General features: G+C 27.9%; 1 protein-coding gene across 2 annotated transcripts in view; it reads right to left on the bottom strand.

Annotated features, from left to right (window-relative positions):
• Polr1E (RNA polymerase I subunit E) overlaps window positions 1-18,443 on the bottom strand; it is a 43,937-nt gene extending 25,494 nt beyond the window's left edge. For both annotated transcript variants that reach the window (XM_075367420.1, XM_075367419.1), the window contains exons 1-3: window positions 18,243-18,443; window positions 9,440-9,642; window positions 3,475-3,706 (exon numbers count right to left, since the gene is read on the bottom strand). In XM_075367420.1, coding sequence (XP_075223535.1) covers window positions 3,475-3,706; window positions 9,440-9,642; window positions 18,243-18,318 — 511 coding nt within the window. In that variant the 5' untranslated portion in view covers window positions 18,319-18,443. The remainder of the gene's footprint in view (window positions 1-3,474; window positions 3,707-9,439; window positions 9,643-18,242) is intronic.
• Window positions 18,444-18,772: the final 329 nt, after the last annotated feature.

Genomic DNA, 18,772 nt, shown 5'->3' with positions numbered 1-18,772 from the left:
GAAAATAAACTAACGATTAATTTGTTGAACATCATTAAGAAATTAAAAATATCAATAACAGTAATGGTAATCAATATTTCTTTTTCTGTTTAGCCTCTGGAACCATTGTAAGGTATTACTTCAGAGGATGATATATGAATGTAAATACAGAATAGTCTTGTAGTCTCAGATCGACCATTCCTGAGATGTTTGGTTAGTTGAAACCCAACCACCAAAGAACACGGGTATCCACAATCTAGTATTCAAATCCATATAAAAGCAACTGCCTTCACTAGAATTTGAACCTTAGAACTCTCGACTTTAAAATCAGCTGATTTGCGATGACGAGTTCACCACTAGACGTAATCAATCTGGTTCAGTAATAATGATAATAAAAAACCTAAAGCTACAGTGAAGACAAACCCACTTTCAAGAAATTCCACTGCCAATGACTTAAACCACACATTAACGTCATTTTTCAATTCCTCGTCATTGTCAAATCTGTGATGGAAGCCATTGGTTAAGATGAAAAAAAATAAAATAATCTCCCCAAGAGTTAAGTTAGGGCTATAGGATGAATGATTGAAAATTTTTTAATAAAATTTTTCCAGTTACCTTACCGATTTCATTTGTCATAAATGGCCAGGCTTGACATGCAAAAACAAAATCCTGTGGGATACAATCCACATCGTTTGTTTTTTATAGCTCTTGTAAGATTTTTTTTTTGCAATGTGTATCAGCATTCACAGTAGTTCAACGATTACTAAATCAACAAGTAAGACAACCCTTCTAGTAAAAAAAAAAATAATATCCATAAGCTTCTTTACAGAACATTCTTGTTTGAACTTCTTTGATCAAGGAGATAAAAGAATGCTACTATTGCACTGACTGCTGCTTCGTCTCAATGTCTGAGTAAGAAATTCAGGTTTCTCTGGTAATAATTTGATCAAATATTTCATCACCTTCACTTTCATAACCTTGCAAAAATTCATACAAGATTTTTTTTTGAAGCAAGAAGTTTTTTCTTATATGTCAGTTAACATCTTCAGCACCCATCTGATACAAAATCTTTTTTAGCCCAATTTTTCAGTCAAAAACAAGTGTCACAGCAAAAGACCAGTTTTCTTGAATTTTTTTTGTCAACTTTTTCAATCAAATCATCCATTATCACAGATGCTCAGCAGCTATATTCTGCATCATACACATTTTCTCCCCTTCTCAAAATGGCATCACTGTACTACTTTAGCGTCATTCATAATATTTATCATATCGCAAATATGGCTGTGAATTTCGATTACAGAATTGTTTGTTACCATCAAAAATTGGATTATCCTCGTACTTCACCCTCAGCAGGATCACAAATCACAGCAAACATTATAAATGGATGAATATAAACAATAATATAAAACTATTGTAACTAACAACAAAACAGCTGACTATTGATTGAAATAATTGATCAATGCAAGCACCATCATTTTACATCGTGAATGCGAGTGGCAAAAACAAAATAGACCTTTCTTTAAAAACTTGCCTTACATAAATGCACAATGACAACTAAGATGCTTAGATGCATGCAGTTTTGTTCACATAGGTAAATAATCATAGTAAAGCCAGCTATTTTTACACGGACTTGAATACTAGATCCTGGATACCGGTGTTCTTTGGTGGTTGGGTTTCAGTTAACCACACATCTCAGGTATGGTTAAACTGAGAATGTACAAGACTACACTTCATTCACACTCATACATATTATCCTCATTCATCCTCTGAAGTATTATCTAAACGGTAGTTACCGGAGGCTAAACAGGAAAAAGAAAGAAAGAAGGTAAATAATCTCAATCACAGTTACACAAACATCAATAACATATCTATATCCACAAACTGTGAAATTAAAACCACAGTTATTTATTGGTATAGTAACACTGATGAATCAATTAAATCAATAACAATTCATTGGAATTATTATTTTCAGAAGTTATTTTGCATTTGTCATTATAAATAGATTATATTCTCTAAACAAAGTTTCTTAATTATAAATAACACTTTACTTCACTTTTATTATAAAGTTTCATTCATTTTTTTATAACTGGATAATTATAAACTTGTGTTTGACAAAGCTCTGTAATATCTGCTCTCTAATCTGCTTAAAAATCGAATTAAATGAAATTGAATTAAAAACACATCAAACAGATGACATTTTTAGACCTAAGGTTATTCAGTTTTAAAATTATAATCTTATCATCCTGGACTGAATCTGATTGAAAATATCTGGTCGCTACTGAAACTTCATGTTCCTAGAAACAAGGTCTTATACGGTATAAAAAAGTTCCATGAAGTTCTCAAAGCACAACCTCCGAGACAGAAAAAAATATGTGAACATTTAATATAACAGTAATAAAAAAAGTAGAAAAATCTTTGCTCCAAAATTAATATCTAAGATACAGTGCTATCAATAATACTGCTAAAATGTTTGATGATAATGAAACGACTCACTCCATAAATGGTAGGCAAATTAATGGATAATTAGGAGGAATTAGGAATTATTCCTTTTATGTAAGAACTTATTTAAATTATAACAAAACTAATAATTTAAACTTACATAATTTATTAATTATAATAGAAATTATAGTAATAATGAATAAAAATTAATTAATAGACATATAAACATGGTATTCAACATAGCCAGTACCAAAAATCACTAATGTCACATTCTGACTTCACTACTAATTACTGCCATGCAATATGAAAGGTACTTGTTAACAAAAGTTTAAATCAGTTAAACTGGTATTATAAAGATAAATATTAACAAGATCATATATTTGACAGAGTGTCAACCTTCAGTAAAAGAAATTACTGCTACTACAGTGTATGTAATATCTGGAGGCTGGTTCGCAGTACGCTGAGACATCCTCTCCACTCTCCACACCAGCAGCCAAAGTAGTGTATTCCAAAAATCACATCAATTAACTTGCAATGACCTGTACTGTATGTAATTATGACGTTGTATCTAATTATTTCATTACCAGAACAAAATATGTTCTGGTAATTTGTTACTACAAATAAAATTATTTATGCCTAACTTTTTGTTCAAGATGTACATGAAGTAATTTTATTTATTTATTTCTTGAAAGTATATGTTTTTTTAAGTATGTTAAACTAAGGTTTTTCTATAAATAAACAGAAACAATGACGTAACACAAAAGTATTTTAAATATAAATTCATAGTCTGAAAAATCTGATTTAGTATCACTTTATAGAGGTTTTGTAATTATTTAAGATAGATCATATGATGGAAGCTGAGAAAAGTACATGTATACTTATTAGTAGTTACACAAAAAAATAACAAAAGAAAATATCTCTAAAAATATCCAGAGTAGATGGTACAGAATGAAGACCCAACCTTGTAAAAGTTTTACTGAAATAGAAAGGAATGGGGACACCAAATCACATAATTGACTATTAGAAAAATTATCCTAAATACTTTAAAAAACATACCAATTGCTGACTCTTCCATTTTTGTTTTAACAGCTTCAGCATTAATATTCACTTTACTACTTAATTCCTGAGCACGCTGTGATCGTTTTGAACCAAAAGCTCTTTTAAGCTCCGTCATATGTATCTGCTTATTATTATTACTTGTATTTATTTTATTCAAATTTGATTGATGAATTTCAGTATTTTCTAAGTATCGTGAGACAATAAGCTGATTTACTGTTGCAATCCGAATCTAAAAAAAAGTACATTATTAAAACAGTATATAAAAAATGTAATAACAATGTAACACAAATTATTACAACTTTCATAATATTAAATTATAGATAATTATTATATTATTATAGAAATAGAGGAACTAAAACATAATTTTTTAGATTTGAATTACTAAGCCCTAAAATTCTGAACTGTATCATTTACAATGGACCCTCAATTTCTTTTGTTGTTAAAACCCTCAAACTTAAGTCATTTAAGATTTAAAGCCTTTATGAGAATGAAAGTTGCTTATCAACGGTTGTTAAATTTTATAAAGGTATAAATAAAAAATAATTTCATAGAATTATTCTTACTGGAATAAACTATAACAAACTGTAATTGTGAAATCACGTACAAGAATGTAAGTTTGTCATAAATATTACTAAATTTATTATAGAAGCTTATTTTTAAATTAAAATTTCAAAATATACTGAAATAAAATTATGTTGGGAAACAACATTTTATGATCTTGTGCCACATTAATAACACTAATAGCAAGTCTAGAAATGACAGTTGTATGTCAGAGCTTACACAGACGGTTCCAATAGATCCTGCATCTAACAGGTAGTGCTGTACCTGTAAGATACTTATCGATTATATCAACAGATGGAAGCATCTTATTCAGTATTTCAAAAAACCATAGAACAAGCTAAGGGCAAACTAAGTTCAAGTAACACAAGCGTTTTGATTCATTAAGAAGTTTCACTTACCGTGGGCGATTTAGAAGATTCACAACCAACAAAATAATTGAGAAGGTTAATGCGTTTAAAGAATTCATTATTAATGAGTAGATAAATGTGAAATTAACAAATTTACTACAATTCAATTTTTTAAATCAACTGCAGGCTTTCTAACATGACAGCAAGTTAAGGAGGGGGGGTTTAAAATAACTTCAATTATAATGCAGTAATTAGAATACCACAGTGTGAGAATTTTACTAACATTTTTACCGCATAAATGAATCATATAATTTATCACTGCAACTTTGTTTTTTTAAATAAATTGGAGGTCTATTTACATGATATCAAGATAGCAAGACTGCTTAGAATAACTCTCACCTAGAATGCACATATCAAGATTTAACTCAGCTAAAATAGACTTCTTTTATCCCTAATTAACTTTCTATTTAATAATAAACTCTATTTTTTTCATCTAATAAAAATTTATTTTTTAAATAAATCAAGGGCCTGCAAAGTTGACATCAAGTCAATGCTTATAATAACTCAAATTAGAATTTAGTTATGAAGGTATAACTTGCACATCAATTTATTGATCTTTAACCCTTTTTAACTAGCAGGTTTATGTTCCCTTGTTAATCTCTGGGAATATTTTTCTTAAATGTTAAATTAAATTTACAGACATCTTTGTGATGGTCCACATTAAGATTAACTTAAATAAAATAGGGAAGGGAAGAGCTGTGCCACAGATATTGAACTTTTTTTGGAACAAGAACATACCTCTAAAGATAAAGTTGATTATTTGATATATTAATTAAATGTAATGCCAAATATGGCTCAGAAGTCTGGACTTTATCATCTAAAATTAGTAGAAGAATCAAACCTACGAAGGAGGGATTTTGAAGTGTCAACTAGACATAATGGATTGTCCACAAAATAGTGATATTTGAAATAAAACTGGCATCGCAAAACCATCATCAGATGAAATTCAAGAATAACAATTGTCCTGATATGGTCATTTGCAAGAATATCCAATGAACGAATTCCTATGCAGTCTTGGATATGGATCCCAACTGGTTGTAGAAAGTGTAGAAAACTGGGAAGAAAAGGTGGATGGTGTAAATTTTGCCATGTGAAGTAGGGAACTACCCAGTAAAGATGTTTTTGATAAATACAAATGGTGATTTGGAAGGCGATATATAACTGATGCTGTACTTCAACTGCAATAATTATAATAATAACCTAAAGGTACGCACAGCTTTTATGATTGATACGTTAATTTTTTTTATTAGTCTTTATTTAAAGTTATAACATGTTTCAAAAGTAATCATGATTTATCATTTAGCCACAGCTACTTGATTTATTTTCCAAATCGCATTTCTTTAATTTGCAAGTGGACATTAAATACTGAATTTACTTTAGGGAATTATGAGCACTATTACCACAATCAAAAAAATTTATTTCACAACCTTCTAATTCTCAATTAGAAATGTAATAATAACAATTAGATATCATTTGCAATGATAATAATCCACTAGAAGACACCATGTTTACTATTTACACAAGTCAAACAGCAGTGAACACCTGCTAAGAATTCATTTGATTTCATCAATGTAAAAAAAATGATATTACTCAATGTACATTGTGTTGCAAAAATAAAACACAGGATGGCATCACTTCAGGCAAGAATCTAAACTAGCACTACGTGTTTAACTAGATTTGACATAACACAAACAAAAATATCAATTAAGTTAATTAGATTTGGCCTGTCAACACTGTTAACTGAAAATGAGTATACTCTAATTTGGCAGTAAAAGGATTAAAACATAGATGAACCATGTAATTTTTTCTATCATTGAAACTTCATTTTTTTGAGAATTTAAACAACAGTTCATTAACATGACATCAAAATAATAGGGCCACACGTAAATAATTCAGTTAGAATGCAAATCCTGGGGTCAATTTATATAGAAATTTGGAGTTTATAAAATATAAATGAATAATGTAATTCCTTTCATCACAACTTTATTTTTACTTTTTTTACTTTATAGTAATATCAGGAGAGTATATAAATCAGTAAAAAAAAATTGGTCTTTTTAAAATTTTTTACCTTAAGGAGAATCAAAAATATATTTTTTTACACAAAAAAATTTATTCAAATAAATTGTAAATAATCCTCAAAAAATATTTTTTATTCAAATGCTCCCAATTCCAAAAAATATATTTTTGTCAGACATGTTTGTGCATATGTATGTTGGCCTGTATTTGGCCTTATTACTTTGAAAATCCCATTGACTGATTTTCTTCAAACTTAGTAGACCCCTTCTTGGGAGGGGGGGAAGAATTTATTAATTTTTTTCCAAAAATTGAAGCAAGGGGTGGAGATTTTTCAGCCAAAACAAAACTTCAAACTTTACACAATGCACTTTAGCAAAAACTTTTCTTACAAATATTGAAGATTTTTTCAAAATCACAAATTATCAAAAATTTTTGTTTAATATTCATCCTCTCCAAAGATTATTATATATTTTTCTTTTTTTAGCTATATCTTACTTCTAAAAAGGAATAATAAGTTTTTGCATCTATATTTTCTACACCATAGGTCTACAACATAAATATTTTTTGTCCATCCCACTCCAATGGTTGTGGTAACAAATTTTTTTAAAAAATTATTTAAAAACTTATTTTAAATTTAAATCATCTTACAAGTTACCCATTGCAGTTAAAATGTAAAAACTGTACTATTCTGAAAGCCATTACTATTTAATATTGCTCGGAAAATAAATTAGCCAAAAATTTCATTCCATTCCAAGAATATTACAACTTTGTTTACTTAGAATTATGAGTTTGTATTTTATAAAGTTATTTTTTTAAATTTGTCATCAACATTTAGGGATTATTTCCTTAAAAATTAATTTTACCTGAATGTTTCCTCTTGAGTATGGGAACTCCTAAAATGAAAAATATCTTATGTGGACACCACATAACTTCCTTGTAGGCCTATTAAATTACATATACACATATTTTTAAAATGAAAAGTACATAAAATTTTATTTCATTAATAACTTCTGATATTTTTTTTTATTATTGAATTATTATTTATCATAAATATTTTTTTACAATCAGAGGTTAATAATTATTAATAAATCAATACATTTAAATTGAAAAAAAAAGAATTTAAAAAAAAGGAGATGAAGTCCAATTCAAACCCGATTTGCCTTCTCCTTGTAAGATCCAAATATTTCATTAATAAAAATTTTATTTGGGTATAACTCTGGAACCAATGAAAATAAGTACCAGTTATGACATATCATTGAAAAGCTCTAAATGAGGGCTTATTACTGCAGTTAAGAAAAAGTCCAAAATCCAAATGTTTTGGATAAAACATTGTTTTTGGCTAATCGTTTTTGAGTTATGCGACATACATATGCACTACATACATACATGTACGTACATACATACAAACATAACACTGAAACTAGTCAAAATGGATTCAGGGATGGTCAAAATGGATATTTCCATTAAAATCTGAAAACCACAATTTTTCGCAATCACAATAGTTCCTTTACTTTTTACATGAAAACATTTGTTTCACAATTTCAATTTTAATACTCAAAATAAAATGTATTCTGTTACACAATAAAGTCACTAAAAACTTAATACTCCCCTGATGTGGGACTTCCTAAATATATAAAAAAAAATTGTAATTTCAGTTTTCAATTATTTAAAATAAATTTGAGTGAGTATTTTCATCATTAAAAAAGACACCACGTGTATGAGGCCCCTAATTTGAAAAAGTTGAAAACAAATGTTTTGAAATTGTGATCCAATTATACTAATGTTAAAAATTCTGGTTATTACATTATTTTGTTAAGCATCTCGTGTTCAAAAATTAAAAGATTTAGACAAAAGAAACAGGTAATTTTATATTTAATGAAAAAAAATGTAATCAATAACATTATGATTCATTACAATATAGGTTTTTTTAATATATCACAGAAGAAATATCTGAAGTTGGCTAATTGAACAGTTATGGTTTTGTATTCACCTGCTGTACTTTTAGTTATTGTATAAATTTGGAAAAAAAAACAAGTACACAAAACAGTCCCACTGTTTAACTTTTATTAAGTCCTCCACAAGTATAGAAATATTCAGTTTTTTGTACTTATTTATTTAACTATTTAAATAAATAAGTACAAAAAACTGGTGTAGCCGGAAAGCTTTTTCAAAAATGAATTTCATAACTTGATCAGCATTGCCAGGAAAGTTTGCAATTCATTCTCGGCTTTTTAAAACAAATTAAGGATTCATTAACGTAAAGTCAGATAGCAGCAAAGCTTTCAATAACTTGAGTTAAAATGAATGTATTAAATCTACTTCCAACCAAAATAAGTTCTCATCTGTTAATAATTGCGCTAATTTTTTTGTTCTGAACTTTATTTTTCAAGAGGTTGTTAAACATCAATTAGCAGGCACTCAAATTGTTAAAAAAGAAGCTGCATTGGTAAGAAAAATTACATGGTTCATTTAAAGTTAAAAAACAGCAAATTCCTGTGCTAGTTAAGTTTTTCTATGAAAACTGGGATCTTAGCACAGACAGCGCCATTACAAACAAAATTTTAGATTATCAAATTTCGTATAAAAATATTTCAAAATATATTTATATGAAATTTGTCTTTTAACAAAATATTTTTGCTACCAATGCACAAACTGTTAGAAATGAATGTACAACTTAAAATAGCACCTTTAAGATAAAATAAGTATTCTGGATAATACACAATAACAAATACTGTTTAAAGCACACAAAATATCTGAACTTTTGACATTTTGAGATTTAAAGAAATTTAACTAATCTACTTTTAAAAACTACTAAATAATTGAAAAATTACATCAAATGGAACTTTGTCTTTATAAACATGTCTAGGTCTACAATATTAATAAAATTTGATTACATTAACACAAAGTGAATAATTAGTAGCAATGAACAAAATAGTTCTAATGAAATCTAAATAAAAAACTTGAATGTTTAAATTTACCTTATTTGTTCTTTTGTTTCTTATCACAAAAAATCTCTGACATAACTCTGAATCATTATCTACTTTAATTCCTTTGTACTTGTACTCAGCTTGATCAGAATTGAAAATTATCATCACATTATTAGGATTTTCTTTTTCTTTCATCAAATCACATTTTAATTTGGGAATTTCTTTTTTCTTCAAAGCACCATGTTTAAAATCAACTGAAAAAAACATGTAACATTTACATTTGAAAAAGTAAAAACACAAAATTTTTTTTTCTAATTTACAACAATGTATAATTCCTGCATGTTGTTTCAGAAATAGAACACACTGAATACAGCACATAAAGTAATGTTCCATTCTTAATCAATCAGCTTTATTTTCTACTAATAGAGAAATTTATTATTATTTTTCTTTAAGACAGAGGAAATGGATTTTGTGAGATTTTTACAACTGGATGCTCTTCCAATCAGCACTACATGACAAAATTGATTCCATCCATTTACAAATACTTACAATGTATTGTATATCAAACACTTGGACACCTGAGATGCTTCCATACATTTCCACTGTAACTGTTTTCATAAAATGCAATGTCTTTTGACAGACTAAAAATATTTACATACAAAATATTTCCTGATCATTATATATTTTTTCAAATCTGGTTTTTGTATTTATCAATAAACATTAAAGGTTTGATTTATTATTTCAATAAACAGTATCAGAAACTTAGTTTAATAAATTGTTATAGTTTATATTAAAAAAATAAAAATAAAAAAAATAATGCTGCACTTTTGAAACTTTTCATAACTATAACAGTAATACATTATTTGTTATAATTTTTCTATAACCAAAACAAATTAAAATTGCTTTTTATTTTGTGTGATTTTACATAGAAAACCATTGATAACCAATAATACAGTGCATTAGGAAAGTTGCTGTGCACTGGAATTATAGAAATATAATGATGAAACTTTCTTAATTATAACTTTGTATTTTTATTTCATTATTTTATAGAAACGGATATTACAATAACTGGAATAGTTAATAAAAGTTGTTGAAAATGACCTCCTCCAGCACCAATAATACAATACTGCAAATGTTTCAATTTATTTTCAAACACTTTAACCAACTTGATAACGATCTCTATTAACTACATTTTAAAAAAAGATTGAATCCACAATGTGTATTTTCTACTCACACCGACCCAGGCTACAATTTTTGCTTCGTGTAAAGATTGTTCGTGTAATTCATGGGGGTTAGTTGTCAACCACATTTGTGTATTTTGTGAATTAATACACCCTCCCAATTGAAACCACATGTCATCTGTTAAAAACATAATTTCGAACATATCTACAGAATTTTGATCAATAAAACATCTAAACCATTGACAATAAATTTAGTCTTTTGGCACAATCTGTAGGTTTCAGTTCTTGAACACACACTTTGTAGAGGAAATGTTTCGGTTCTTTTTTTACATGCAGTAGCAAGTCTGATATCTTGCTGCTGTGCTAACTTACACATTGACTTTGATGGACTTTTGACCAAAGCATTGGAAATATCAAGCAGCTTCTATTCATTTAGTTTAGGTGGTCTTCCATTTTGATCACCATCTTCAACAAGCTCGTAGCCTAAAATTGTTTGACAGAGTTCAAACTGCATTGTAATGAGGAACAAGAGTATTTTGAGATTTTTCAGAAAACTTGTGCTTCACTAAATCAGCACACTTGTCAACTTCACGAAAGACATATTCAACAAGAAGCATATGTTCCTCCATCAAGAGAACCATTACTTTTCTTGCAACTACTGATTCTGATAAACAAAACCAAATGAAGCACGTTCACCCAACAAACCCACAGGACAACCAACCTAACACCAAAAAAACAGAATCCACCACATAATTCTAAAGCATACTGCACAGCAACTCTCCGAACGCACTGCATAAATTTACTTTATGCCCTATCCATTTATCTTGCCTACATGCATCTTTAATAGTTGCCAATTAATATGTTGTAATGATAAATATACAACTGCCTGCCTATTCAAAAATTCAACTACACATCCAATTACTTTTTATTAAATTTTAAATTCTATTTCTAAGAAAACTGGGCTAATTTAGCAGAATTATATTTCTAACACATCAAATCAGTCCACTGGTATTTTTTTTTTTTTTGCCTTATATAAAAATATATATATCTTTTAAAGATAAATCAGAGAAGTTAAATTCAGTGAGAACAAAGCAAGGGTGTAATACACAACAACCTTTTAGAATGTCAACAAATCAGTCAAATTAATTAAGATTTTGATTTTAGAATTGCAATAGTTCATAAAGGATAAATACACTAAACTCATAGATCTATCACAATAAATAATATATCCTTTTTATAAAGCAGTAAATATAACCAACATTTAAGCAAAAATTAATTGCAGAATTCATTTCCCATTGCTTATTTTTGTAATTCAGATAAACTAACAATACAAAACACTGTAATTACATCTACGATAAAAAAAAATTATAATTAAAAAATAAAATCCATCTCCCTAAATTCTGTTCTATCATTTGTTGGAACAGAAAATAATTATAAAACAACAAACAAATGGACAAAAATATTTTAACAAATTTTGCCTGTATTTATAAAGCAGGTACTTTATGCACAAGATTTAAACAGTTATTTAATGAAAATATAATGCAGATTACGTTATTTGACTACTTGTAGACTATAAGAACATGTTTTCTCAAATTGTTTATTTTATTATAACTTGTACAACATAATAAAAGTCTTGCAGATAATATACTTTTTATAACTCTGCTGTTGTTATAATTTCAAACTTAAATTTATTGTTACAAATCAACAAGTAGTGTTATTACAAAAATAAAAAAAGTAAATGAATTAAAATAATTTGTTAGAAAGTCCAGACTAAATTTCAAAGCAGTATCATATAGTTATATTATAAGAAAGTAATGACCCAACACATAACTGGATATTAATGAAATATTTTTCAGTTTTTTCATTCTATTAATAATTTCACTCTCTTTAAAAACACAGATATACTAATATTAACAATATAATTTTATACAGAGCATTTGGAATGTCACTTAATAGATGAATATTTATTAAAAATTTCAGGTTAACATTATAAAAGATAGGTAAAATTATCTTACATATACAGATATATAGTCTTGGACATGATTTGCTTATCTGAAAACACTTAATTTATGATTTCACGCACAGTTTGTCTATGAACTCATTTGTTCAGGCTTGCTTGATCATTTGTAGTAACCTTTGTTATGTTGATCTTTATAAAGAGTAATGAGATAAACTCAAATCTGGTGATAGAAAGATAAAATCTCTCCAATTTGATATAAGTATACATCATGCAGGAATATCTTTATGCTGACAAGAGAACATTTTTTTTAGGTCTTTGTTGTCACATATAACTTAGCTCTTTGCTTTATGAGATGATCGATGAAATTGATTACAAAGTTTGCAAATAAACAATATAATAAATTGCATAACATATAATAAATTACAAATAATAAGGTTCATCAACTGAATCACAACTTCAATTAAAAGTAATGGCTGTCAAGCACTCATTAAAAAGTCTAGTAATACCTATTGGGTATTATTCATTAGTACTTAAATTCAATGTAGGTAACTTTCCGAATGTTCTGGATTAAGATATACATAATTTCTGTCCAAATTTATAAATGACAATGTACTTTAATTTCTGATCAAAAACTGGTAATTAAAGAAAAACATTTTTTTGGGGGGAGGGGCAAAAATGCTTTTGTGTCATAATTGACCAGAAAACATATTCATAAAAAAAAAATAAAAATACCAAAACAAAATGTTAGAAAAGAAAACCTTACACCCAATATCACAACTAAACTTATCACTAAAAAAACTAATTAATATCACAAAACCAAACAAAAAATATAAAATTTAGACAAACTCAAATAAAATTTAAATAAGTCTGAAAGGAGTGTCAAGGGCCCCTTTTCGGTAACAAAAGATTAAGAAACAAAAATAAAAATGGTCTCAGCACCATGACAAAATATACACACGAGTAAACAAAAATTGAATCAAAATGATTGTTGGTTTCAAATGGTAAAACAATATTAAATTATAAAAAGTATGTTTATACTTCATAAAATAACATCCAGTCTGAAACTTCCTTATCGTTGCCCAGGATATGGGAAATGTTTCTTGGTAATTTAATTTTACGATGCAAGGTTACATAACAACATATGCAATCCACAAGGATATGGTGCATAGTCAAGCAGCAGTTACATTGTACAAAGAGGGGTGGATTTTCTGATGACATCAGACACCCATGGGTAGCTCTGGTATGTTCAAACCACAATAGGCAAACGAACACTTCCTCTTGGCAAATGTTTCTATATGAAGAGTCCCATGGAAGCACAGTATCCTTCATGCTTTGAAGTGTATTATCTGTTGTAACAGTTTAGTCACCTTGCCACTTTTCTCAAGGAGTGTGTTTTACAAAATTAATAAACTTGGCAGTAGTAACATGAGTGGTAAAAGTCAGTTGACTACATGCATCTTTAGCAGTGAAATCTGCATCTCCCAAATTTCCACTTGGCTAGGGATCCAATAGAAACTCAATTTGTGTTGTGATGGTTCAACCCAATGACTGTATTATAGATTTTACCAATAGTAGGATGGCTGGAATACAAATCTTCTAAAGCTTGGAGTTCACTACACAAGTTGCTACAAATAAGGACATGACAGTTCTTTGGTTTAATGATATTCAAAGCTTTACTGATGGAAGTACAGTTTGGCAGTGAAGACACTAGTGATACTAGGCAGACCAAATGTATAGATTCTACCATTAATGACAAATAATGCGCATCAAACGGTGTCATTCTGTTTTGGCCCATCTGTATATATTAAAGATTCATGGTGACTCAATAGATGAAATAGGAATTTTAATTATTTTTTAAATAGTTATCAGTAAATACAAAAAAGTTAGTAAATATTAGTATAAAAACACTATAAAAAAATTAATAATTAATATATATATAATAAAAAACAGCAAAATATTAAAATATTTCCAACTTGTATTAATAGAACAATCTGAAAATAGTGAATAATTCAATCTGTTTTAGTTAAAAATAAATGGTTAGCTTACAATGTAGTCAATGCCCACCTAAAACACACCACCACCTGAATTCACCAATATGCTAGTTTAATTCCCCTTTTGTAAGTAAAATAATATAAAAGCTTAACTCATGAAAGGCAAATAACAAAATATTCAACCATCATATTAAAAATTTTTTAATTTAAAAAGCCTATTACATACTGCACATCCATCATTACTTAACAATGAATTTTCTCTACCAATGCATCAATGCTAATAAAATAGTTTTACTCATTTAATTCTTGTTTATTAAGAACTTTTTATAAATTGTAGTTTCTAAAAGATTTATTTAATTACTAGTTTTATGGGCCTGTTGATTTCCATATACTTCACATAAAATGAGCTTAATCTCCCATTATCGATGATCTCTGTGGCAGAGTGATAATGTCTCTGTCTTTCATTCAGAAGATCCTAGGTTAAAATCCTAGTCAGGTTTGATATTCTTTCACGTATACAAAACTCAACTTTTATCTAAAAGAAAGTACTGTAACAGAGTGTTAGCCTGTAACTGTGAACATGTACAAACAAATTATTCTACTTTCTATTTGTGCATCATATATAACTTAATTACAATTACTGTTTTGACAGATTAATACAAATGCCTGCTTTCTTAATGAGTTTATCTTTAGCATTTTCTAGGACAGAAACAAATTTTCACTGTTAATGGGAGCCATAGTGACACTAAAATTATATTTTTACTTTGTATTTAACCTATGTACACTTTTTACCTTGTTGCTACATCGGTCAACAAGCATTATTTCCATCTTTTATCTACTTTTTTATTACTTCAAAGAAAGGACTTTTTGCAGTTTCTAATCAATTTTTGTCAATTCTTTACTGTTAAGCGCCAATGGTTACTCAAGTAAAATAAATACAGATGTGTCTTTGATAAAATTCATTTTCAATAAGATTCCAGATCAGATAATATCCAGTTTATCCTGAAATCAACCACCACATTGAAAATTGACTTCTTGCACAGCAACAAATGAAAAGAACTGTTGGTAGTACTAGTTGGTATATATTTTTTTACTTTTAATACCTTAAGTGATTTTATTGTTTTTTAATTAAAAACAGTTAACACCTAATAACTCTTAGGTTTTGAATGTAGAATTCATGTTTTGTTTTAAATCTGAATGAATTGTTTTAACAAAATGTTCAATATAGTGAGAAGATTTAAAGACAACAAATACATTATCTACCTCAACCAAACCTGTTGAAAATATTGGAATTTACTTTTATATTTTCATTTTTATGTTACCCGTGAAAAATTTATCTAAAACTTTACAAAAAGGAGTTACCTACTGCTGTTTTAATTATTTGTTTATAAAAACTTTATGATTAAAAGTGTTTTCATTTACAGCTGTTATTCTTATAAACATATTTATTTTGAATGAATTGTGCGCATATCTCTCTCTGATTTGTGTTGTTCAGATGCAGTGGTCTCAAATGCAACAAGCATAAATGAGCATGTTGCAACATGAATTTTCCTGACGACTAGAAATGACTTTAAGCACCTGTTATAACATGAACACTGCAGTTGAATGGTTCAAACAACTCTACATCAACTACAGTAATAAGTATAAAAATAAACTGCCAAGAAGACAAGAAACCCCCTTGGAGCACTTATTTAGCGAGTCAAAATCGTATGGCTTTTAAGAGATTTTTGATGATTTTAGTGAGGTTATAGCATTTTTATTAGTTCAATACACATTAAACTTTTTTATTAGTCATAAACAATTACAAAAACACTGCAAGTTGTGCAGGAAATTTGAGATTTTTATCACCAGCCCCATCAGAGATATTTGAAGTCAAAATCTGAATCTTTTTTAAAAAATCGGTTTTTGTCCTTCCAGGACCAACAGTTTTTTAGTTACGATTTTTTCCATAAACCCTTATGATCGCAAAAATAGGTATGCGCACCATAATAAAAATGGCCACCACAAGTATACTGTTCAAATAAAAAATTTAAAAAAAATAATTTTAAGGCCCTGAAACATGTAGGAAACAAATGGGTAAGTTTCAATTTTTTTTTGAATTGGTCAAGCAGCCATCCTTGGTTCCCTTCAAATGAATTGACCCAGTTTTGTATTTTAACAGTCCCAATTCCTTTTATAGGTAATTCTGTATTGTTACCTAACTTGAAACTATCATGACCATTGTAAATTTTCTATTCACTAAAGAATCTCACATGGGTGGAAGTCATGTGGTCATTATTGAAACATGAAAATTCAGCAGTTTCTGCACTAAAAGCTTTGTTGTAACAAGTTTTATTACAGCATTTACTACCATAGTGTCTGTTTTTTTACATGAATAACAACTAATTTTTTATTTATCCTTTTGCCTTCATGTACTGTTTGTTCTAGCATTACCAGGTTTTCATTAACTGTTAGTAGAGAATTCAATTCGAGTCTTTCTTGAGTCTTTTCTTGCAAGAAATATTTATAAACTTTATTTTCAAAGGATTTTCAAAACATACAGAAACAAAATTATCACTACATCTGAAAATTAGTTGTAGATAGACAAATAGCAGTGGAATAATATATACCAACTGAACAAGCAGCAGATATTTTCACTGAACCTTTATCATCAAATAAATTAGATCATATCAAAAATTTTATATGGTATCAATAATAATAATTATGACTATTAAGTGATTATGGTATTAAGTGATAATAATTTGACTGGTATTATCACTACATAATCTTTTGATGGTTATTGTATTTACATATGAATATTTCAGGAGACTGTTTAGATGTGTATAAATATTCTTATAATTAATTACATATTAAATTATGCACATTAAAAATTACATTTTAGTAATTTAATACGTATGATTTATTCAAGTGAATGGTCTATTGTTGTTAGGTTGTCATAATTGGATATTTTTTCTCAGTTAATAGGATATACTGAAATTAATAAGATATTTTATTATAAAAAAAAAATTAAATCCTAATTTAATATAATTTTTACATCAGAGTTAACCAAGAATAGTACAATGAATATGAAAATCAGTTCTGGTGCAATTATTTCAGATGTAACATTTGAAAAGCACATAAAGCCAGGTTAAATGTGTATTTATCTAGTTAAATGCATAACCTCAAAATCATATATTCTGTAAATATGAAAAACAAAATTTAAGATGAATAAAAACTACTACAAAATTAGGTCTAGAAATAATGTTGTTTATTTCTAGATCAGTTTTAAACAAAATAATTAATAAAAAAGTTTTTAATATTTAAAATGATTTTTTATAACAAATTCAGTTAAAATGAATAAGATATCCAGTTCAATTCTAGCATTTTCTCAGCGTGACACTAGAACTATGTTTAAAATACTGTTAAAAATAATAGGCAATTCACGGGTTTAATAATTGACAAATATTTACAGTCACTAATATAAATATTTTGTCACTGACTAAATGGAATTACTACTGTGAAAGCAATAGTAATTTTTTATTCGATTTTAAACTGCAACGAACTTTCGCCTTTGTAACTTAGAAATTTATATGTTGATGTAACCTCCTTACATTCGCTAACTTTAAGTTTGTTCACCCTTTAATTAAACTAATGAGATTAGAACATTAAAATTAAGTGGGATTTGTCCAAAAAACTTGAAATACAATACGACTATAAAAATTAATATTTTTATCCAAACTTACTTAGCATTGGCTTCAATGAAACGTCAGTAGGTTTGACATCAGTTACTACACTCAAAGACAAATGTTTTTTCCCCATGATTTTACAACATAAGAAGAGTTAATCTTAGTGTAAAAATAAAAAAACACTAACAAATCATGCACTGCAAATCACAACACCGCACTTCACAGACGCTTACTTCTGGAACACATGGACAATAACCAGCTGATCACATCTACCAACATAACTTAATATACTCGTGGTAAAATATAATACAAAGAAACTCTTTTCTATTAAGACAATATATTTGCAAATGAATAGATTTCTAATTTCACTAAATTTAAAAAATTACACTTAAACCGATCTTAATTAAATTATGTCAGTACTTCTATCAAAAACTATGTTTATTATTTACAGGTAAACAACCATTCCTGATAACGGGACTGTTTCACTAATTTTGTTTTATTTATAATATCTGCCTTTTTACATAATTAATTTGAACAATTTTTACTTTTTTAAAGAGAATTTTCCATTAATGATTTTAAAGCAAGTT

Source organism: Lycorma delicatula, chromosome 5 (genome assembly GCF_047948215.1).
Source record: "Lycorma delicatula isolate Av1 chromosome 5, ASM4794821v1, whole genome shotgun sequence".
NCBI classification, from domain to species: Eukaryota; Metazoa; Arthropoda; class Insecta; order Hemiptera; family Fulgoridae; genus Lycorma; species Lycorma delicatula.
The sequence above is the reverse complement of the archived record's forward strand: the minus strand, read 5'-3'. Positions and strand labels throughout refer to the sequence as shown.